Source organism: Zonotrichia albicollis, chromosome 9 (assembly GCF_047830755.1).
Source record: "Zonotrichia albicollis isolate bZonAlb1 chromosome 9, bZonAlb1.hap1, whole genome shotgun sequence".
In the NCBI taxonomy this organism is placed as follows: Eukaryota; Metazoa; Chordata; class Aves; order Passeriformes; family Passerellidae; genus Zonotrichia; species Zonotrichia albicollis.
In genome coordinates, this window is record NC_133827.1 from 1,584,695 (window position 1) to 1,607,525 (window position 22,831).

Below are 22,831 nucleotides of genomic sequence, written 5' to 3' on the forward strand. Positions count from 1 at the left end.
TCTACAGGAAACTCTGCTGGGAGATTCTTTAGTTCCTTTACATGCACCAAGAGTGCAGCCCCTCATTGACACAGTCTGTGGCCACAAGGAAGGTGAAGAGAAACAAAATGAGAAATGGTACAAACAATGACATTTATTTGTGGACAATATGAAAAAAGTAAAACAAAGGGAAAGAACCTTCAAAATGGAACCAAGAAGTATCAAAAATTACTTTATTAGAAGTGATTTGTAGAAATTAGTCAGCAGTTTAATGTTCTTGAAACCATCCAGTCATCAGTCTCCATACTACAGCCTTGAGCTCCTTGTTCCTGAGGCTGTAGATGAGGGAGTTCAGGGCTGGAGGCACCACCGAGTACAGAACTGACAGGGCCAGATCCAGGGATTGGGAGGACAGGGAGAGGGGCTTCATGTGAGCAAAAATAACAGTGGTGATGAACAGGGAGACCACAGCAAGGTGAGGGAGGCAGGTGGAAAAAGCTTTGTGCTGTCCCTGCTCAGAGGGAATCCTCAGCACAGCCCTGAAGATCTGCACATAGGAGAAAACAATGAACACAAAACAGCCTAATGCTGAAGAGGAACTAATAGCAATGAGCCCAAGTTCCCTGAGGTTTGAGTGTGAACAGGAGAGCTTGAGAATCTCTGGGATTTCACAGAAGAACTGGCCCAGGGCATTGCCATGGCAAATAGGTAGAGAAAATGTACTGGCCATGTGCATGAGAGCATTGAGAAAGGCACAGGCCCAGGCAGCTGCTGCCATGTGGGCACAAGCTCTGCTGCCCAGGAGGGTCTCGTAGTGCAGGGGTTTGCAGATGGACACGTAGCGGTCGTAGCACATGATGGTCAGGAGGAAAAGCTCTGCTGAGATGAAGAACATAAAGAAAAATAGCTGAGCAGCACATCCAGTGTAGGAGATGTTCTTGGTGTCCCATAGGGAATTGTGCATGGCTTTGGGGACAGTGGTGCAGATCATGCCCAGGTCAGCGAGGGCCAGGTTGAGCAGGAAGAAGAACATGGGTGTGTGCAGGTGGTGGTCACAGGCTACGGCACTGATGATGAGGCCGTTGCCCAGGAGGGCAGCCAGGGAGATGCCCAGCAAGAGGCAGAAGTGCAGGAGCTGCAGCTGCCGCGTGTCTGCCAGTGCCAGCAGGAGGAAGTGCCTGATGGAGCTGCTGTTGGACATTTTCTTTCTCTGGCCATGGAGTCCTGTTCATGTATAAAAGACAGTGAAGATTTAGAGGAGATGTCTGTAACCAAAATCAGAGCCATTTCCCACACATCCTCCACTTTTACACACACAGACTTGCTTCTGTGTTTAAGAGTTCTGAGGTTTTCTATTTGAGCTCCTCCCATGTTTCTCCTGGTATTCTTGGATATATGAAACCCTCAACATTCTTTCTGCAATCAGGAAGAACAGCAAGTTTTGTGAGGCAAAGTGATGAGAAAAGAGTGAGGAGAGATGGTCTGGCATTCTGACCTGTTCAGAGTTTCTCTTGGCTTTAACCATTCTCAGGTGGACTTCAATCAGCTTTCCCTGTTTTCCTCAAAAATGCCCCAGGTACTTCTTAGAGAAGATGGATCCACCACAGCCCAGCTCCAAATTTGTAGCCAACGACTCACACTGCTTCCTTCAACAACCCAGAAACATTTCCAGTGTCACAACACCTCTGCCTTTCCCCATCAATCTTATAACTCAGAAATGCTCTAGGACAGGTTTGCACCCTGGATTGAAGCTCCCAGCCTGGACTGAAATCTCATGGAGACTTCCAAGTGTCCTTATGAAGACATTGGATGAAGGGAGATGCAGCTCCTTCCCTGGCTGCACTGACAGCATTGCCCAGAGCCGGGCACTGGGGACAGCATCACCCTGAGCCAGCTGTGCCCCCTCCAGAGCCCCCAGTGCTGGGCAGCTGCTCCGAGCCCTGTGCTCTGCAGAGGGAACTGGGCCCGGGGCTGCAGAGCTGCCCCACGGCTCTGCTGCAGCTCTGCCTGCACAGGAGGGGCTGCACGCCTTGGAGCCCCGGCCCTGAGGGCAGAGGCTGGGCTGGGGGACTGGGGGGAGGGGGCTTGTTCAGAGGAAGGGGCTGCACTGGAGGGGATCCTGTGGACTTTTCTAATCTCTCCCTGCCACAACATTTCTGTGTTTTATTTGCTCTTATTGCCTGATATTCTCTCTTCTTCCTGGTGATTTTCCCTCCTGCAGGTGTTTCCCTGTGCCTGATCTCTCCCTGCCAGCACTCACAGACTCCAAATCTCTGTGCACTTTGCTTGGCCCTACAGAACCCTGCCTGTTTTCAGGGCTCTGGCTGGGGGCAGGTTCTGTTTGCAGTCTGGAGAAAGGACAGCTCAGACTGAGCCTGATGGCTCCAGCAAAGATGATGCTGTTGCAGTCTATGGACAGAGTGGCTAAAACCAAATTAGGGATCTCCTGTGAACCTATTGATCACTAAAAGGAACAGTTTATATGTCTCAGGCATTGGCAAAATATTAACTAATAACTCATACTACCTTTAATATTTAACCCTCCCTTCCTGACATTCACCAATAGTAGGAAACTGAATAAAAAGTCTTAGGAAATACCCTATTTGCTATCAAAATCCTTGACTTGTAAATATTCTGTGACTGAGCAGAACCCCTCAGCATGTCAGAGCTTAAAGAGCATTTCACCTCCCCTACACCAGAAATGATCAGGGTTGTACTCACAGGTTCTGTAGGCATTGGGATGTTCCAGCTTTAGGAGATGGCTCCAGGAGCTGCAGCTGCATTGTCCTGCAGCCAGAGGTTCCTGTGCCAAGAGCTGGCAGTGATTCTGCCCCAGGCACTTCTCAGCACCTTCCCAGCCCTGACTGATTGAAGCTCTCTGTGCCTCTGTGCTGTGCCCGGGGTGGCTGCAGGCAGTGCCCCAGCCCTGCTGGGCTGGCAGAAAAGCTGCTCATCAAGAGAAATGTGCGTTTGAAGCTCTTCTTGGTTACCAGGAGCTGCCTCTGTGCCAGGAGCCCAGCCCAGCTCAGCAGCACAGACACAGCACAAGGACTTTAATGAGCCTCTGGGGCTTTGTGCTCAGGCCCTGAACATCAGTCCCTGAGAGGGAGCTGAAGAAACCTCTCCAGAACTCCAAGTCAGAATCCAACTCCAAAGTTTCTTGGACTTTTAATGGGTCCCACCGAGGAACACCACTGAGAAAATGTCTCCAGGCCCCAGGCAGTGATGACAGGTGGGGACAAAGAGAAGCCAAGTCTTTGTGCCCTGGGCCACAGCAGGGTCTGTGCCACCAAGGGCTGTGAGGAGACACCTTGTCCTGAGGCCCTGGGGCCTCCTGGCCCAGCCACAGCCAGGCTGGGCACTGTCAGCCCCTTGTCCTGCCCTCAGCATCCCCCCGTAGCCCACATCCCAGTGGCCTCAAGGATCTGCTGGAAGGAGTCCCTGGGGAGCCTTGCTCTGCAGTGGCCCTGGGCCTCTGAATGCTCCCTGCAGGGACTGCAGGTGTTTCAAAGGACTTTGGGTTTGGCTTTTGCCTTGGAGTCTCTGAGAGGTTTGTGCAATCATGGCCTCCAATTATCTGCTGTAATTAGTCCCTTGAGATTCTCTATCTCTTGCAGCATTAGTTGGGACTCATTAATGCTTCCAGGTACTTCAGTTATTTTAAGGTATTTGGTGTTTCCCATTTGATACATACTCTATGAGAAAGATTGTGCAGTCACAGCCTCTAATAATCTGCTTTAATTATTCCCTTGAGAGCCTTTATCAGTAATGACACCCAGTGGGCCATTAATGCTTCAAGGTACTTCAGATATTTTAAGGTATTTGGTGTTGCCCTTTTGATATAGACTCTATGAGAGGTTTTTGTAATCATGGCCCTAATTATCTGCTTTAACGAGTCCCTTGAGAGCTTAGTATTGACACTTAGTGGGGCTCATTAGTACTTTGAGATACTCAAGGTTTTTAAGGTACTTTTGATTTTCCTTTCTACACTCTGAATCTCTGAGAGGTTTTTGTAACATCCTGGCCATCAATTCTCTCATTGAAGCAGTCCATGAGGAGCCTTTGTTGGGGATGGACCTCAGCAAGACCCATTCATGCTTTGTGACACTTTGGGTGTTTCCTCTGACTGTGACTCCTGGAAATGTTTATGCAATCTCCTCTCAGGCCCTGAGGTTCCTGGGCACAGCTCCAAATGCACCACAAGGCTCATTAGGATCACACATGTTCTGACAAACCATCAATCTGCCTTGATTTTCCTATGCTCTATTGCAGTTCTGCAGAAAGATTTCCTTTTGCAGTTATGAAGAAATATTTCGAAGAGCTTCTAAGAAATATGTATTCCTATCCTAAAGTGTGTCTTTTATTGCTGTTCTTATTATACAAGAGGTGATTGCAGTATTCTGTGATTGATATTGATCCAGGGTCTCTCCTAAGGAGGTCTGGTCAAGTCAGTGAAGTTGTATCTTGAGAGCTGACCCAGCGTGGACAACCTTGCATCACATTCCCCAACCCCATGTGAGAAACTATTTTTACTTTCAAAAATTTAAATGCTTCATTAAGACCTTATCAAAATATCACAGAAGACTGAATAAAGAAAAGAATACAGCACCAGGAGCAAAGGATTTAGTCAACATGTGCTCATCTACAAAATGGATGTTCTGTCTTTTAAACCTCTAGCCCCTCCCAAAGTCTTGTCAATCGACTCCTTCACTGTCCAGTGGTGGAGATCACTGTCTTACACCTTGATTGGAGGTCAGGTGCTGCCATAGTAACAAGCCAACCCTCCCAAATGCCCCAGCTGCTGAGGCTGTGCTGTGATAACAATGCAAGGGGGAGGGGAGGATAACTATACATCTACAAAATGTCTCTTGACATATACTTAATATTCACCCCTTAATTGTGAGAGCCAACTATATGGTTACTCATCAATAACAAACATTGTTTTCTTTTTCTATAAGTCATTTTCCTTGAACAAATAAGTAAAAACTTTCTCTCTCTTGAATGGGTCATACCAGCATCTGTTGATGTGGGCAAGGACAGTGGGAACAGGAGAAAAAATCTCAGGTTTTCCTTAGACACACTTATTTGGAATGGACAAAAGGGCATCACAGAGGTCCAGTATGGCTTTGACTCCCACCTACCATGCCTATGTGGCTGCTACCCATAGTCAGTGCATCCTAGGGGTGAGTACAGAGGCCAACTTTGTTCTGCCCTCCAATCCCTGTAAAATTAAAAGACAACTGAGAAATTATAGAGGTCTGGTATGGCCTTTTGTCCCTACCTTACCATGCCTATGGGGTTGCTGCCTGCAGCAGGGCTATGGAGCTTTCTTGGTAGCAAACAAAGAGGCCAACCTGATCTTGCCCTCCTCCTTTTGTCTTATTTTCTAGAAGAAGCTGTCCCATTACCTTTTACAGTCCCTTGTGTACTTCCCCTCAAAAGATGCTGGTATTTCTCACCCATGAAAACAGGAAGACATTTCTCGAGCTGGTTGGTGGAAGCTTGACTCCACTTTTTGGGCGTCTTGGTGTTTTTCTGGTTGTCTCTCAGTCTCTGCTTGAGAGTCAATCTTGTTTCACCCAGCCTGATGTTACAGTCCACTCTTTGGGTTCTCCTACTGGGCCTTTGACTCTGTTGCCATGAGTCCATCCCTGCTCTGCAGTTCGCACGGCTGATTCAGTGGTGAGCAGTACCTGAAAGGGACCTTCCCACTGAGAAGTTAGAGGCTGATCTCTCCATGGCTTGATCATCACCCAATCCCCAGGGATAATATTATGGATTCTGAAATCCAGGGTGGTAGTTTGAGGAATTGCCCCTTTATGTCTTAGCCCTTCTAAGGTTTGTGCTATAGACAAAACTTATTTCTTGGCATTGGCTTCCCTTCCCTCACAGGTGGGAACCTTTTGGGGTGAGGTCAGGAAGGGTAACCCAAACATCATTTCATAGGGTGACACCCCCAGATCTAACTGGGGTTGGGTTCTAATTCTTAATAAGGCCAAAGGGAGACTTTTTATTCATGACATTTTGGTTTCTATCATTAGCTTAACTAGAGTTCTTTTAAGAGTTTGATTCATTCTCTCAACATGAGCAGTACTCTGTGGATGCCATGGAGTTGTAATTCCCATTTTACTCCCAGGGCCTGAACAATTTTCTGCAATATATTCAATGTGAAATGAGTTCTCCAGTCTGAATCAATCCTGTTTGCCATCCCATATTGGGGAATGATTGATTCTAGAAGTGTTTTACTCACAACATTGGCATTGGCTTTCACAGTGGGTACCACCTCTACCCAATGAGTCACCTCTTCTACTATCACTGGCCAAAATTTCCACCGTTGTACCTGGGAAAGCTCAGTAAAGTCTACTTGGATGTTTTGGAAGGGCCATAAGGGTAGTTCTCGCCCTCCCCTGGGTGTTTTCTTCATGATTTTCTTATTGACTTGTTGACATATCACACATTGTTCAGATGCTTAGCTATTCTGAAAATTCCCATGCAGCCCCATTCCCTTAGGAATTGATCACTTAGCACTTGTGCATCCCAATGTGTTGTTCCATGTATGCCTTCTAGCATTTTATTGGCTAAAGTTTATTCAACATTTGCCTCCCATCTGCTAATCTCCACTTCCCTTTGTTATCTTTCTTGGCTCCTATTTTAAGGAGTTCTTCCTCTTCTTTCCCACTGAATACCGGGACTTTTTGCATTTCTCTCATGGGTGTTAATACTATTATTAGTTTTTCTGTCTCTGATTCAGTTGCATTTTTAACTTCTAAATCAGCTAAATTCTTCTCTTGCACCTCCTGAGTCACCCTTTATTTGATGCCCTTTAACATACACCACTGCTACCACCTCTGGTAATTTTAAGGTTTCTTACTCTTCTAAAATAGTTTTTTTCATGAATCAGTCTCTTTCCCTTTGAATTTAATAGCCCCCCCTTTCCCAAATTTTTCCAAAGCCATGCTCTACTCCAAAAGCGTATTTTCAGTCCTGTATATATTTTTCCCCTTTTCTGGGCTAATATTTCCAGAGTTCATTTTAGGGCATACAACTCACACACTTGTGCTGACCAGTTGGAAGGTAACTTTCTCTTTTCTTTGGCTACCAACCCTTCATGCACTATAGCGTACACCGATACCCTGTGCCCCTTTATTACCCGTGAAGATCCATTGATATACAATTGTTTTCCACCTTGGAGTGGTTGATCTGTCAGGTCCTCTCTTACTTTAGTTTGATAGTTTATAACCTCTAGGAAATTATGTATTAGTTCCTCACCTGGTTCTCCATACAAGAACTGGACAGGGTTGAGTTGATTACTCACAATTAGCTCTAAACCATTATGTATTATGATGGCTTCATACTTTAGCACTTGAGAATCAGTGAGCCATTTCTCAGCCTTTTGGCTCAAGATACTCCTTACTGAGTTTGGGATATATATCTTCAATTTTCCCCCAAAAGGTTAATGTTTTGCTTTCTGCTAGGAGTAGGGAGGTCGTTGCCACCACCTGAATGCAGATTGGCCACACCTGGCTGACAGGGTCTAGTAATTTTGATAAATAGGCCACTGGTTTTCCAGATTCTCCCCAGTCCTGGGCTAACAGTCCATGTGCTATCCCTTTTTCTATATGCACAAACAGATAGAAGGGTTTGTCTAAGGCAGGAAGACTCAGTGCCTGACTAATTTTTGCTTCAAAACTTCAAACTTTTGTTCATCGTCCTTTTCCCACCTAATCTCTTCTTCAACTAAGTTTTTATACAAGAACTGGATGGCCTGTGTGTATCCTTCAATCCATAGCCCACAATATCCCAAGAGGCCTAAAAACCTTCTGACTTCCCTCTTAGTTTTTGGCTGTGAGTGTGAGGCTATCCCCGTAATTCTCTCAGGGTTCAGCTGCCAGCTCCATTGACAAATCACATGTCCTAGGTATTTTACTTTGATCTCTACAAATTGAAGATTCCCTTTTGATACCCAAGGTCCTTGGTTCCCCAGAAAATTTAACAACACTATAGTGGATTCCCAAAAGTCTTTTTCTTCCTGTCCTGAGAAAAGCAAACAATTTACATATCGGATGAGCTTATCTCAGATGTAATGGAGAAGAGTTGTGTTACTTCTCCCAAGGCTTAACCAAACAGGTTTGGGGATTCGGAAAACCCTTGGGTTAACCCAGTCCACCGAAGCTGTTGCTTCCTCCTGGAATCAGGGTCCTCCCATTCAAAAGCAAATATATCCCACTTTCCTCTGCCAGTGGACACACCCAAAAAGCATCTTTTAGGTCTATCACACTGAACCACTGGTGTGCTGGGGGGATATTACTCAGTAGTGTAGAGGGGTTAGGCACTACTGGGTATCAATTCACTGTTCTTTTGTTCACTTCTCTCAAATCTTGGACAAGCCTGTAAGTCCCATCTGACCTCTTTACTGGTAATCTGGGTGTATTATGGGGGGACATACATGGTTCTAAGGTCCTGTCCCCAAGTAGTTCCTGAATCAGTGGCTGCCGTCTTCGTCTCCCTTCCAGGGAGAGTGGATATTGTCGTACCCAAACTGGATGGTTCTCATGAAGTATTTTCAATACTATAGGTTTGATGTTTAATTTACCTCACTTTTTCAGTTTTGCCCACACCATCTCATGAATTTTCTCCTCATTTTCTTCCCTCAATCAGAGAAGCTTAACTGCCATTTTCCCTTTCTCTGGGAGCACTCCAATGTCAAACTGCACCTGTAAATCCCATCCTAATAAATCTCACCCTGCTTCTGGAACTAATTGAACATCCCCAATTCTTATTTTATTTGTTCCTTCAAACTTTATTTGTATTATAACTTTGAAACCTTCGCCTTGTCTATGTTTGAAAAGACAAATGTCTTCTAATGAAGGCAGAAGCCACTCCTGAAATGGGAAATGTAAACCCCCTCCCTCTGAATTGTTGTAATTTTGAAATTAAGGGGGCTCTCAGGCACAGATGTGGGAGCAGGCATAACATTTCTTTATTAGGGAAGAAAGAAAAAATAAACAATGCAGTAATAGAAAACAACACTGACAGAGTCGGAATACAACCTGACACACTGTGGGTCAGGGTGTTGGTAGCAGTCCAATTGAAATGGTGGCTGCAGTCCTCCTGCAGTCTTTCTACAGAAAATGTGGTTCTGTTAGAGCAGTGATCCTGTAGAAGGTTGTAGTCTTCCTCAGAAGATCCAGTGGTGGTGTAGATGGGCCTGGTCTTCCTCTGGGAATCCAGTGGAAAAGGCAGCTGCTCCTCTAGGAATCCAGTGGAAAAGGCTGCTGCTCCTCAGGGAATACAGTGGAAGGGGCAGATGGGCCTCTAGGAATCTGGTGGAAAGGCTGTTCTGGTGTCCCAAAATCTCAGATTATATCCAGGGTGGAATGCTTGGCTCCTCCCTCTGGGCAGAGCATCTCACAATGGGATGATGCAATTTTATCAGTCATGCAGTGACACTCAATAGCCCATTAACATCAGATGTCTCCCCAGAGGGAAGATTGGTTTATAGAAGAGATAAAGAAAAACTGCCCAATTCACAGAGCCTTATTTTATTTCCATCTACATCACAATGAAACCTTACACACAGTTCTCATTTAAGACTAGGTTTCCCTGTGGTACACAACATCTTTCTCCATCTTTCTGCATTACCCACCAAGTGTAACCAGGTCTTTGAGCAAAAACAATTCCACGGATGGGTTTGTCTTTGCCTGAGGTGGGATTAATCCAAATAGTCTTTCCTAAAATACCTTTCATATGAACCACAGGGACTTTATCTCCATCTGCTGTGTGCAAGGGTTCAGACTGGGCAAGACCAGCTTGACTGATGGACCCTCTGGTGTTGACCACCCAGGTGGCCTTTGCTAAGTTCATTTCCCAATTTCTGAAGGTTCCCCTGCCCAGGGCCTTCAGGGTAGTCTTAAGTAGTCCATGGCACCATTCAACTTTCTTGGCAGCTAGTGCATGATAGGGGATATGATAAATCCATTCAATACCATGTTCTCTGGACCAGGTGTTGATAAGGCCATTCTTGAAATGGGTCCCATTGTCTGACTCAATTCTCTCAGGAGTGCCATGTCTCCACAGGATTTGCTTTTCCAGGCCCAAGATGGTGTTCTGGACAGTGGTGTGAGGCATAGGGTAGGTCTCCAATCATCCAGTGCTGGCTTCCACCATATCAGTACGAAGTGCTTGCCCTGGCGTGTCTGGGGCAGTGTGATGGAGTCAATCTGCCAGGCGTCCCCATACTTGTACTTGGACCACCGTACTAGAGGGCTTCACCCACTTGGCCTGCTTGATGGCAGCACACATCTCACAGTCATGGATAACCTGAGAAATACTGTCCATGGCTAAATCCACCCCTTGGTCTTGTGCCCACCTATAGGTGGCATCTCTGCCCTGATGACCTGAGGCATCATGGACCCATTGAGCTAGGAATAACTCTCCCTTTTGTTCCCAGTCTAGGTCTATCTTTGACATCTCTGTCTTTGCAGCCTGATCTACCTGCTCGTTGTTTCAGTGTTCCTCATTAGCTCTACTCTTGGGGACATGAGCATCTACATGGTGGACTTTCACAGGTAGTCTCCCTACCCTGATATCAATGTCTTTCCACTCATCAGCAGTCCAGACTGGCTTTCCTCTACGCTGCCAGTTGGCCTCTTTCCACCTTTCCAGCCATCCCCACAGAGCATTGGCTATCATCCAGGAATCGGTGTAGAGCTTTGGCCACTTCTGTCTTTCAGCAATGTCCAGGGCCAGCTGAACAGCCTTGAGTTCAGCAAGTTGATTTCATCCACCTTCTCCTTTGGTAGCTTGGGCAACCTGATATGTGGGGCTCCATTCAGCTGCTTTTCACTTTTGTTTCATCCCTACAATGCGACAGGAAGTGTCAGTGAAAAGAGCGTTTTGTGGTTCTGGTGGTAGTTGGTTGTATGGTGGAGCTTCTTCAGCATGTGTCACTGGTTCCTCTTCCTCTTCATCAGTGAGACCAAAGTTTTCACCTTCCAGCCAGTTTGTAATTATTTCCAAAATCCCAGGGCAATTCAGGTTTCCAGTACAGGAACACTGTGTGATGAGGGCAATCCACTTGCTCCATGTAGCATCAGTGGCATGGTGGGTGGTGGGAACCTTTCCTTTGAACATCCACCCCAGCACTGGTAGTCGGGGTGCCAGGAGGAGTTGTGTTTCTGTACCAATCACTTCTGAGGCAGCTTGGACTCCTTCATAGGCAGCCAAGATTTCCTTTTGCGTGGGAGTGTAGTTGGCTTCAGAGCCTCTGTAGCTTCAACTCCAAAATCCCAGTGGTCGGCCTCGAGTCTCCCCAGGCACCTTCTGTCAAAGGCTCCAGGACAAGCCATGGTTCCCGGCTGCAGAGTAGAGCACGTTCTTCACCTCTGGTCCTGTCCTGACTGGGCCAAGGGCTACAGCATGAGCAATCTCCTGCTTGATCTGGACAAAGGCCTGTTGCTGCTCAGGGCCCCAGTGGAACTTGTTCTTCTTGCGGGTGACCAGGTAAAGAGGGCTCATGATCTGACTATTTGGGAATGTGCATCCTCCAAAAGCCTATGGCACCCAAGAAATCTTGTGTCTCGTTCTTGCTGGATGGTGGAGACATTGCTGTTATCTTGTTGATGACATCTGTAGGAATCTGCTGCTGTCCATCTTGCCACTTCACTCCCAGGAACTAGATCTCATGAGCTGGTCTCTTAACTTTGCTCTTTTTGATGACGAAACCAGATTCCAGGAGGATTTGGATGATTTTCTCTTCTTTCTGTAACACTTCCGCTCATGTGTTCCCCCACATAATGATATCATCAATATACTGCAGATGTTCTGGAGCCTCACCCCTTTCTAGTGCAGTCTGGATCAGTCCATGGCAGATGGTGGGGCTGTGCTTCCACCCCTGGGGCAGTCGGTTCCAGGTGTACTGCACTCCCCTCCATGTGAAGGCAAACTGAGGCCTGCATTCTGCTGCCAGAGGAATGGAGAAAAATGCATTGGCAATGTCTATAGTGGCGTATCACCTTGCTGCCTTGGACTCAAGCTCATACTGGAGCTCTAATATGTCCGGCACGGCAGCACTCAGTGGTGGAGTCACTTCATTCAATGCACGATAGTCCACAGTCAATCTCCATTCTCCTTCAGATTTTCGCACAGGCCAAATGGGGCTGTTGAAGGGTGAGTGGGTCTTGCTGACCACCCCTTGGCTCTCCAGCTCACGGATCATTTTGTGGATGGGGATCACAACATCTCGATTCGTTCGGTACTGTCGGCGGTGCACTGTTGAGGTGGCAATTGGCACTCGTTGGTCTTCCACCTTCAGGAGACCTACTGCAGATGGGCTTTCTGACAGTCCAGGCAAGCTGTTCAACTACTTGACACCTTCTGTCTCTACAGCAGCTATTCCAAATGCCCATCTGAGTCCCTTTGGGTCTTTGAAGTACCCACTTCGAAGGTAGTCTCTGCCCAAAATACATGGGGCCTCTGGGCCAGTCACAATAGAGTGTTTCTTCCACTCATTTCCAGTCAGGCTCACATCAGCTTCCACCAAAGTAAAATCCTGTGATCCCCCTGTCACACCAGCAATAGAAACAGACTCTGTCCCCACATGTCTCGATGGGATTAATGTACATTGTGCACCAGTATCAACCAAAGCTTTGTATTCTTGTGGTTCAGATGTGCCAGGTCAACGAATCCACACAGTCCAAAAAACACGGTTCTCCCCAGCCTCTACCTGGCTAGAAGCAGGGCCCCTGTAAACCTGGTTATCCTTCTTTCCCTGGGCATATGTCTTGGAGGTTCCTTCAAGGGGATCAAAAATATTGTCATTATCATCATATGTGACAGTTCGGTTACTGGCCACTGGAGCTGCTTCCCTTTTGGAACTTCCTCTCTGAGTCTTCAGTTGTCGCACCCGTTGTGCCAGAGCAGCGGTAGGTTTTCTATGCCATCTCCCCATGTCTTCTCCACAATCACGCAGGTAGAACCACAGCTCAGCTCGTGGGATGTACCTTCTCTCGCCATCTGGGGAACGTCTGCATTGGGTACCAGAACCTCTGATCTGTACTGCTGATATTTGGAGAAGGCTTTCTATAATCTCCTCCCTCAGTTTCTTGTGACCCTCCTCTATCTTGTCTTCTAGTTTTTGCAGATGTGTTTCCACCGCTGCTATTCTGGCATGTGTTGGGCCATTCACAGTGTCTGCATATGCTTGGAGCTTCTTTGCCATATCCAGCACAGTCTCCTCACCATCATCCCGCTTCATTATTGCTAAAGCAGAAGCGTATTCTCGTGGCCCAAGTTGTACAAATTTTCTCCACATCACAGATGTGCATGGTACCAAGTCTGGATTTACAGTGTTTCCATCATCTGAGAAGACAATCAAAGCCACTGCCATTTCTCTCAAGCGCTGAATCCCTTGTTCTATGGTTTTCCACTGGGCTTGCTGCATATAGAGATCATCTGCACACAGGTATCTTTCTGCTACACTTCTTAGGACTTGTTCCCAGAGGCTGTGAAAGTTAGCCCCGGTCATCATTCCTTGGTCTATGACAGGATCCTGTGACAGGCATCCCAAATGCCTGGCTTCAGTGCCGTCCAGAATTGTAGCCTTGCCTGCAGCATCCCAGAGACGGACCAGCCAACTAATTATGGATTCATCAGACCTTCGAGTGTAATCCTTCCGTAGGCCACGAAGGTCCTTCAGGGAATAAGACTCAATATTTGCGTCTGATCTTGCACCTGCTGCTTTGACTCCTGATTTTATGTCAGGAGGTATTGAGGTTCCTTCTCCTGTATCACCATCATCATCATCATCCACTGGTTGATTAGTTTTTTCCGTGTGTTTCCCACTTCTAGTACTGGTAGCAACAGCCATAAGTTTAGATGCTGGCTTAAGCTCACTATCTGGTTTGGCTGCTGGCTTCAAGCCTGGGCTGTTGGCTACAGCTTGAGTGACTGGGATAGCTGATTTATCTCCCTGCCCCCCTGCCTCTGTCTGCTGCCCGACACTATCTAACAAAGTGCGATAAGCATAGGCCAGGGCCCAGCTTATTGCAATTAGCCTTTTCTCCTTAGAATCATCATGGCACTTCTTTTAGGTATTTCCCCACCTCAGCTGCGTTCTGAATTTGTTCCCGTAGAAAATCCCAGTCTACAGAATCAGAAAATTCCTTCAGGGTTTGGCCTATATTTTCCCATTCTCCACCCCACTCAGGATTTTTCACACCTGCATCTGCTTCTGGGTCAGGGGTCTCACCAGCTCCTCTGGATATTTCAGCCCTCATTCTAGAGAAGCTGCAGACCATATAGAGGAAGCTTATCAGATTAAATACCAGAAAGATGGTCTCTTTAACATTCAGGGGAAACTGAAAATTCACAAAAAGTGACATAAACAATCCAAAGGAGAAGAGGGAAAGGGATGGCTGGAAAGTCTCATTCTTGGCTCCTCCTCTAACAGACTGAGTGTAGTTATTAATAAATTCCCAAAATGTACTACTGGAATTGGGATGCAGGGTAGGATGAAGAAACCATAAACCATACATATCGTAAACAGAGGCCAGTATCTTTGTAAACGCTTTATAAATCATTATCACCAAGGCCAGCACAACAGCTATTCTAATCCGTACCCCTCTACCGTAAAAATTACGTGTTATGGACAATAATTCTAGTGACCAGAAAGGTATTGAAACCTCAAAAAGGTCTAGACCCCAGAGCCACACGAAGGCTTTCACAACCAGAGACATCAGGGGTCCAAGCAGCATGGCTACTAACTGCTTTAACAACAACAAACACACAATTAATAGGGCTTTTTTCCACCTTTTCCAGCTGCGCATTGGGTGCCAATTCATGTATTTGTCCAGGTTCAGAGCAACTTTGGGGAAGAATCCCCCAAAGGAGCTCCAGTGGGAAAAGCAGATCCAATCGGCCCCTCCCCCCAACAGGTCCGGGAGGAAAAAATACCTCCTTGGAGAAAGGTGGAAAAACCCTGTTTATTAAACAATAAAACCAAAACAATATCAAAACAATGAGACACCTTGCCACTCTAAAAGAGATGACAAACTGAGAAAACCCCGGGTTCAAGCAGCAGCTCACTCAGTCTCTGATCAGTCCCTCCGGTGCTGGAATTGTCGCAGGCCAGGCCCAGCCCAGTGGGCCACAGCTGCAGCTGCTGGTGCTCTCCTGGGTGTTCAGTCCAGAGCAGTTTCAAGAGGTCCAAAGAAAATGGAAAAAAAAAACAATCCAGGGAACTTCTTTGCCTCAGCTAGCTAACACTAACTAAAAAGCAAAAGAAGAGTTCTGCCCCGCTGTCTGTCTGCAGACAACACAGTCAGGAGCAGAAATGTGGAGGAGTGAGTGCAGTGTCTGAAAACAAACTGCGTGCTTCTTCTCTCCCCCGCTTCACTCTCTGGAACACTCTTAAAGGTACAAAACTTATTATTATTCAACATGAACAGAATGGGAGGACTGGGGATAAAAGCATCACATAGTCAACCCAGGACAGACACAAAGATACAATTGTATGGACTTTGGGATCATTTCTCCATTCCAAATGGCTTTCCCTTCAGTCACAAGAGGCTTCCTCCTCTTCCAAAAATTGCCTGCTGAAACTCTTCTGCTGCCTTCCAAATCAGTTCACTACTCCAGCATAACCCTTGAAGCACGGACACATGACTCTTCAACTAATTATAGTTGAAAAAAAGGGTATTTATTGCACCACTGGACACATGTGAACTAGTTTCCAAAGACATGTGCAAGGAGTTTCAGACTCCTGCTCTATATTTCTACAGAAAAGGTTTTACATTAGGTTTCTAAGGACCCATAATACGTAATTATTACCTGCCTGCTTCATATTTTTATCAGCTGAATATCCTATACAGCTGCGCAATTGTATTCCCTTAACTGGGTTGGTGGGATTTTGAAATGAGGGAGTGGTTGTATGGGAGGAAGAAAGCTGTCTTCCTCATGGTGAACTCTTCTCTCATGGCCAGTTGGCAAGACCTTTTGACCTGCTCATGGTCCAAGCCTCTCCTAACTGTTCAATTATTCTTAAGGCAAGGTATTTCTATGGTCTCTGCTTCTTCACAAATGCTTCCTCTATCCCTATCACTCCTAGCTTTATGTTCCTAATATATTTGGTACTCTTTACCTAAGGTATGTGATTTCTGCTAGCTGTATTACTTAACTTAGCTTCTTACCTCTTTTTAAAATCTTAACTAAAATATGCAATCTTCTACTATCCCAATTCTATTCCCAGCTGGCCCCTCGACTCATCCTCACTTTTCAATTACCCTAATTCCATTTTCAGCTAACCCCTTGACTCACCTCAGGCACATCCCCTACTGCCTCTCTCCCAGCAGCTCAGAGCTGCATTGCACAGCGCTTGCTGTGTGCCAGAGAGCACAAAGCAGGCTGGCCTGGTGGGCCTGAATATTTCTGCCAAACACTCTGCATCTCACACCTTTGCTCTGGCTCAGAGTAGAACTGCAGGATTGCAGGCGCTTCCTCCCAGAGCTGCGTGAGGCGCTGGCTCCTGCAGATGGGCCCTGCCAAGCTGTCCCTGCCTCACGCTGGCCTCGCTTCGCTGGCACAAGTGCCGGGCCTGAAGGAGCTGCCCTGTGCTCCAGCCTGCCGAGCAGCCCGGCTCCCTGCCCCGGTGCCCAGAGTGCTGCACACACTGCTGGCTTTGCCAGGAGTTGCAGGGCAGCCGGCAGAAGAAGAGGAATCCTCAGCCAGCCCAGCGGCCCGCAGCTGCCCTTGGCCTTTCCCTGCTCCTGGGCACACTCCAGACGGCCAATGCCTCCAGGCCGGGCTGTGCCCAGCACGGCTGCGCTTCCCCTCAGCAGCAGCCAGCTGCCACCTGGGCTCTGAGAGCGGAGGATTCGCCCGCTCCCAGCAAGAGGCACCCAGGGCCCGGCTGCTGCCTCTTACAGCTCCAAGGGCCTCCTTCCAGCCCTCCTCTGCCGGGGCTCAGGCTGCTCCGGCCTCTGCCGGGGCTCTGCTGGGGCTCCAGCCCGGGCAAGGCCAGGCCCACTCTCACCTCACAGGCGCTGACAGCTCTGCACCACAGGAGACCTTCCCGAGCACCCTCTCTGATCTTTCTGCTTTCTCACTTGAGCAAGGCTCTCCTCCAGCCAAAGAGATTATTGCATTTAGGGATCCAAGTCCAAGTGGCAGGAGCCCCAATGATCTCCAGTCACAGCTGAAGGCCTGCATCTGCATAAGATGTTTGGGCTGCCCCATTCTTCCTTTGCTTTTGCCTGCAAATGCCATTGCCCTTTCTGCCTCAAATAGAAGTACCAAAGAAGGCCAAAAACAGACCAGTGGGCCATATTCCAAAGGCAGTCTGGTCTGCAGAGGATGAATGAAGAATATCCCTCCCCACCATCACACCATGCCAAAGACACTGTTTCACTTTCCACCTTTAAGAAACAACAGACAATTCAGAAGGAATTCTCAAGTTTATGCGCAGAGTGAGAAGGAAGGGGATCTTCAAGGTGAGTTGTGGTTTCAGAAACTTTATTGATTTTCAGTCCTACTCCGCAGTCCTATTAGACAATCCTACTCTAACCCTTACCCTTACCTCAATCCTTATCCTTATCCTTATCCTTATCCTTATCCTTATCCTTATCCTTATCCTTATCCTTATCCTTATATTTATCCTTATCCTTATTCATATGCTTATCCTTATGGCTATGCTTATGCTTATCCTTTTCCTAATCTTATCCTTATCCTTATGGTTATGGTTATGCTTATCCTTATCCTTATCCATATCCTTATCCTTATCCTTATCCTTATCCTTATCCTTATCCTTATCCTTATCTTTATCCTTATTCATAAGCTTATCATTATCCTTATGCTTATGCTTATGCTTACGCTTATGCTTATCCTTATCCTTATCCTTATCCTTATCCTTATCCTTATCCTTATCCTTATCCTTATTATTATCCTAATCCTTAATATAATCCTAATCCTAGTTGTAACCTACAATCCTACTCTAAACCTGTTAAGGAATAAATAAATGGTCCTGATGTGATTGTCACATTTTTGTCTCCTTCCTCTTCACTGAAACAATCAGTGGCACCAGGCTGGACGCAGGCTCAGCATATCTTACAAATGGATGCTGCCCAAAGGGAAAAAAACCAAATCAACAAAAAACAATGAACCATGACTTTCCAAGCTCAGTGCTTCACAGGATTTCTCTTGGCCCTAGAAGGATGCAGGAAGAGGAACAATGGGACCGTCTAAAACTCCATCTTTATGTGCACGATGTTGCCATCACAGGCAAACCTGGCCTAGAATCCCACTCATTGATTTCTATAGGTGTCTTAATCTTGCTGAGATTTTAGCCCTGCCAGTGCTTTAGAATTGGTGCTTTCTGTCCTTGGAGTTTCTTCTTTTCAGGAAACTCCAAAGCCTCTCATTGGTCCCTCTCTTTGTAAGACAGGCACTGTGCTGATTTCCGCAGGGAGACAGAGCAGTGTCTGCTTTTCCATGCCCTGCCCCTCGTGTGCTGGTTGGCACCTTCCTTCCCAGCAGGGCCAGCCCAGGGGCACTGGGCCCTGCAGTTCCCTCTCTGCCACACAACCTGGCAGTAACCCTGGCCCAGTTCCCATCTGCTTGAAGGTGCCAGGCAGCAGATGGGGCTGGGACAAGTCCCTCCCAGCTGCCCTGTTTGTGTGGCAGAAACCTCTAAGGGTGGGCTGGGGGGCACAAACCAGGGCAACTCAGAGGCTCAGAGTGAACCCCCACAGCCCCTCCTGCCCACAGCCAAATCTCTGACTGCTCAGCTGGGACTGGCTTCCTTGGGTTCCTGCACCACCATTTAATGTCTCTGTACGCTGCATTGCTCTACTTCAATTCTTTTGCCATTAGGTAAAAGTGAACACAGCACCAAATTAAAAAACGAAGAGGGTGACAGAAAGAGAAAACAGAGCACCTCTCCTCTGAGGAAATGTAGAGAGAGATGGAGTTATTCAGCTTTGTGAAGAACAGGCCCCAGGGAGACTTTATTGCCCCTTTCCAAGAATTCAGCGTGGCTTTGAAGAAAGTGGGGGACATCTTTTTTAACAGGGCCAGTTACAATAGGATGTGGGGGAATATTTTTAAACAAAATGGGGATCAAGTCAGAGTAGGTCTAAGGAAGACCTTGTTTACTCGGAGCATGGTGCAAGCCTGGCACAGGTTGCCCCAAGAGCTTGAAGGTGCCCCATCCCTGCAACCATTCCAAGTCAGGTGGCATAGGGCTCTGAGCAACCTGATCTCTTTGAAGATGTCCCTGCTCATTGCAGGACCCTTGGACCAGAGGAGCTTTACAGGGCCCTGCCAGCCTAACCTGTCCAGGATTCCTCACCATTTTCATTTGAAGAGCACCAAGAGTGGAAGTGAGGAAGAAGAGGGCTGATCTGATGCCTTGGACTTGAGTGGAAGAGGAGCCCATCCCTCAGCCTCCTTTTCACCTGCAGCCCCTTCCCATTTTACCTGCAGGAGCTCCTTGGCCGACCAGCGCTGCTCCTCGTCTCTCTGCAGGCAGCAGCTCAGGAAGTCACGCAGCAAAGCTGAGAGGAGCTTGGGATGCTGCAGTTTTGGGGTCCCTACTTTGGCTATCAGTCGTCGAGCCTGGAGAAAAAAAACCCACGAGGCTCCACCTGCTGCTTTCACATCTCTAAGGCTCTCCCAGATCCCTTTGTTTAACCTCTGTTCTTCAGTAGCAGTTACTGCCCTGACAGAGACCCAGAGATGACTTTCCTTTGCCAACCAAAAACCCAAACCCTGATACAACCACAGCTTTTCCAGCATCCCGCAGATCTTGCCTTGGCAGCTGATTTCACTGACTGACCTAGTTAGTGGGAACTACATCAGCAAAAGCACGTTTGCTTCTCTGAGGATTCATACCAGCTTGAGAGGCTTTTTGGAAGAGGGACTTTGCTATACTAACTAATTTCAAGGGTTAGTACATGAAAGGCATTTCTGCTGTGCCTGTTGGTCCTTTAAGCAGACGTGCCTTAGAACAAAACTCATCAAGCTTTTTCTGCTGTTCTTGAAAACAATGGGAATTGGAAGAAAAGAAAGAAAATGCATTAGGTAGTCCCCAGGTAAGGAAATAAAGATTTACAAACTCATCTTCAACACAGCCACATTAGGATGCCTGCACAAGTGTATTGGGATGGAAATGTCTGGTTGGGCACAAAGGTGCCACCTGCAGCCCTGTCTCTCAGCAGTCTGAAAATTGCAGCTTCCCATTTTGCAGCAAAAGAAAAATTGTCATGGTCAGAAGAAGGAGAGGTGCCATCCCTATGGTCACCCTCTGCTCATTTGGCTACTCAAGTCAATGCATTAGTGGTAGGCCTATCCCAGAAAGTTCCAGGAAACAAACAGGAGGTTTTGGCAGGCTCTCCACATCACCAGGCTCTGGCTTGGTGACACAGAGAACATGCCTTGGGCTGTGAAAGAAACACGGTCACTAAATGCAGTGCAGCAGCACTGCACAAGAAGCAGAAGAGACTCAGTGGCCTTTACACCCTCATGCCCAGGTTTCAGGCATGTTTCCCAGTGAGAAGAAACTGCACACTGGGTTAGGTTCCTCTCTAAAGACTACAGTTTTAGAAACTTTGTTGGGTTTGGGTTTCCTTCCTTCATTTATGGAAAGATAACAGAAGTTCTAAGATGCTTGTTTCCTTTTTCCGGGGCCATCTCCACAGACAAAAGAACTGGAACCACTTATAACCCAAAGGGAAGTGTTTCCTGAGAATGGAGTTTGTTTGCATGTGGTAAGGCTTGAGTTCCCCCACTGATGTATCCAAATCTACAGCAGATGCTGATGTATTGCAGGGACATTTTTAGAGGGGACCTTGGTGGAAGTAGTTCCAGCAGATGGCAATGGGATTTTGCCCAATGGCATGCAGGGCATGGGACAGGTGAGAAAGAGAGTGGGATCAGTGAGTATTTGCTGCTTACCGAGGCATGACTTTGGTCCCAGTAAGGAGGTTCTTTTTCTAACATTTCAATGCCCACAATTCCAAAAGACCATATGTCCACTTTGGGGCCATATGGTTGACCTGTCGCCACTTCAGGCGCCATCCACCAAGGAGTTCCGACTACCAAGCATGGTCTGCTCTGCTCAGAGTTGAGCTGAGTAGAGAGGCCAAAATCAGCTGAGGAGAAAGCAAAATACTGGTTTTATTTGAATTCTGTGCAATTAGGAAAGCAAGCAAAAGAATTCCCCAGTAGAGGTTTGAAAAGTTGCTGTTCAATCTCCTGGCAATGGCAAATTAAAAAATTCCCCAATTTTTTACACTGCCTCCAGCAGTGGCTTTTGTTCTTTGGAAACTTTAGACTTGTAGCTCCCTCCCTCTGGAAGGGACACACACAGGACAGCAATACTCTTGACTTCTTGTTCCTTGTCCTATCTCTGTGCACGTGGCAACTGTGCCCTCAGCTCACAGCGGGTGTCCCTGTGCTGCCATCAGCACCAGTTTTGGGAGCTGGCTGTCACTGCAAGCAGCCCCACACCCACATCCCTGGAACGCTGCACCTGACCAAGAATCTACTGACTCAGCTTGACAGAGCCATCGGTTCTGAGAAGGATGTTGTCACTCTTCACATCTCGATGGATCACATTGTTTGAATGAAGAAAATCCAGTCCTTGCAGGCACTGAGAGAGGAAACAGAAACAGGAGGGCAAAAATGAGTGATGTGATTTCATCACATGAGAGAGAATCAAAGAATGGAAAAGATTCCCTCTCCAGGGGAATGGGGAGCAACGGCAGAACACAATGCCACTGAGTGGAAGAGCTTGCTGCTCCAACACTGGCAGAGCAGGACCTTTCTGAGGAAAGGCACGTCAGCTTTGGAAAGAGCAAGATCACCTGCTCTTTTAGACTGTACCCTGCAAACCAGCCAGGATGACTCCTGCTGCAGTGGATGGGCTCAGAAGCAAAGAGCATTTTGGCTGCACTCCTATCCTTCTTAGCTGAGGACTGAGAGAAACGAGTCTCTCTTTTTTCTTTGCTCTTTGTTTCAAATCCTGCCACCAGCACCTTTGCTTTTAGAGGCAAGGAATGCAGTGAAGACAGAAAAAAGTTTAGCGAGGCAAGATGGGGAACAGCAAATACAAGAGGTGGAGCGAGAGTACAACAGCAGGAGATAAGAGTACTGGCACTGAGTACAGTGAGTGCAGGGGCACTGGCAGGCCGTTCACTTGAGATGCTTTTACTTGCCCATAGCATTCCAGCCACACAGAAACAAAGCTTGGCACAGGAAATCACTCCAGTTCTGAGCCCCTGTTCCCAGACAGTCCTGCCCAAGGCCTCAGAAGCACAGATGGGATTGCTGACCTCCCGACTGATGGCTGCAATGTGGTCTTCAGACAGGAAGGTCTTGTGGATGACATCACTCAGGGCGCCTCCATCCATGTACTCCATGACCAGCCAGAGTTCCTCACCCAGAAGGTAGCTGAAAGAAGGAAACAAGGCCGGGGAGATAAACATGCATGGCTACCTTGATGTTTTGCTTCTGGGTTTCTTGTTTCCAGGTGCCTTTGTGACTAGGACAGAATCAAAGGAATAGACAATCTGCAGTCTGTGCAGTCTGGAGGAGAAAGTCACAGCAGTGAAAAATAAGATGTCTTAGATGGCCAGCAGGTGAAAAATGCAGTTTAGTAACAGCCCAGGTAAAAACCTGTCAGGCATGGTGTTCCTGGAAATAAGCACCTAGTCTTCCTGGCATGCACAGCAGTGACAAAGAGGGGCAACGATCTAAGAGAAATCCACTTTAGGATTGTTCATCAGCATTTAAGAAACTTTAAGAAAATCAATCCCAAAAAAATGTGGAGGCAGTGTACTTTGAGGGTGTTGACTTAGTA

The 22,831-nt window shown here is 47.2% G+C and overlaps 1 protein-coding gene across 1 annotated transcript; it reads right to left on the reverse strand.

Annotated features, from left to right (window-relative positions):
• Positions 1–247: 247 nt before the first annotated feature.
• On the reverse strand, positions 248–22,391 carry LOC141730216 (olfactory receptor 14J1-like). Its single transcript, XM_074547646.1, has 3 exons — positions 22,305–22,391; positions 992–1,120; positions 248–781 (listed from the first exon to the last, which is right to left on the reverse strand). The coding sequence occupies exons 1-3, from the start codon at positions 22,389–22,391 to the stop codon at positions 248–250; spliced, it is 750 nt and encodes a 249-aa protein (XP_074403747.1).
• Between the last annotated feature and the right edge of the window lie 440 nt (positions 22,392–22,831).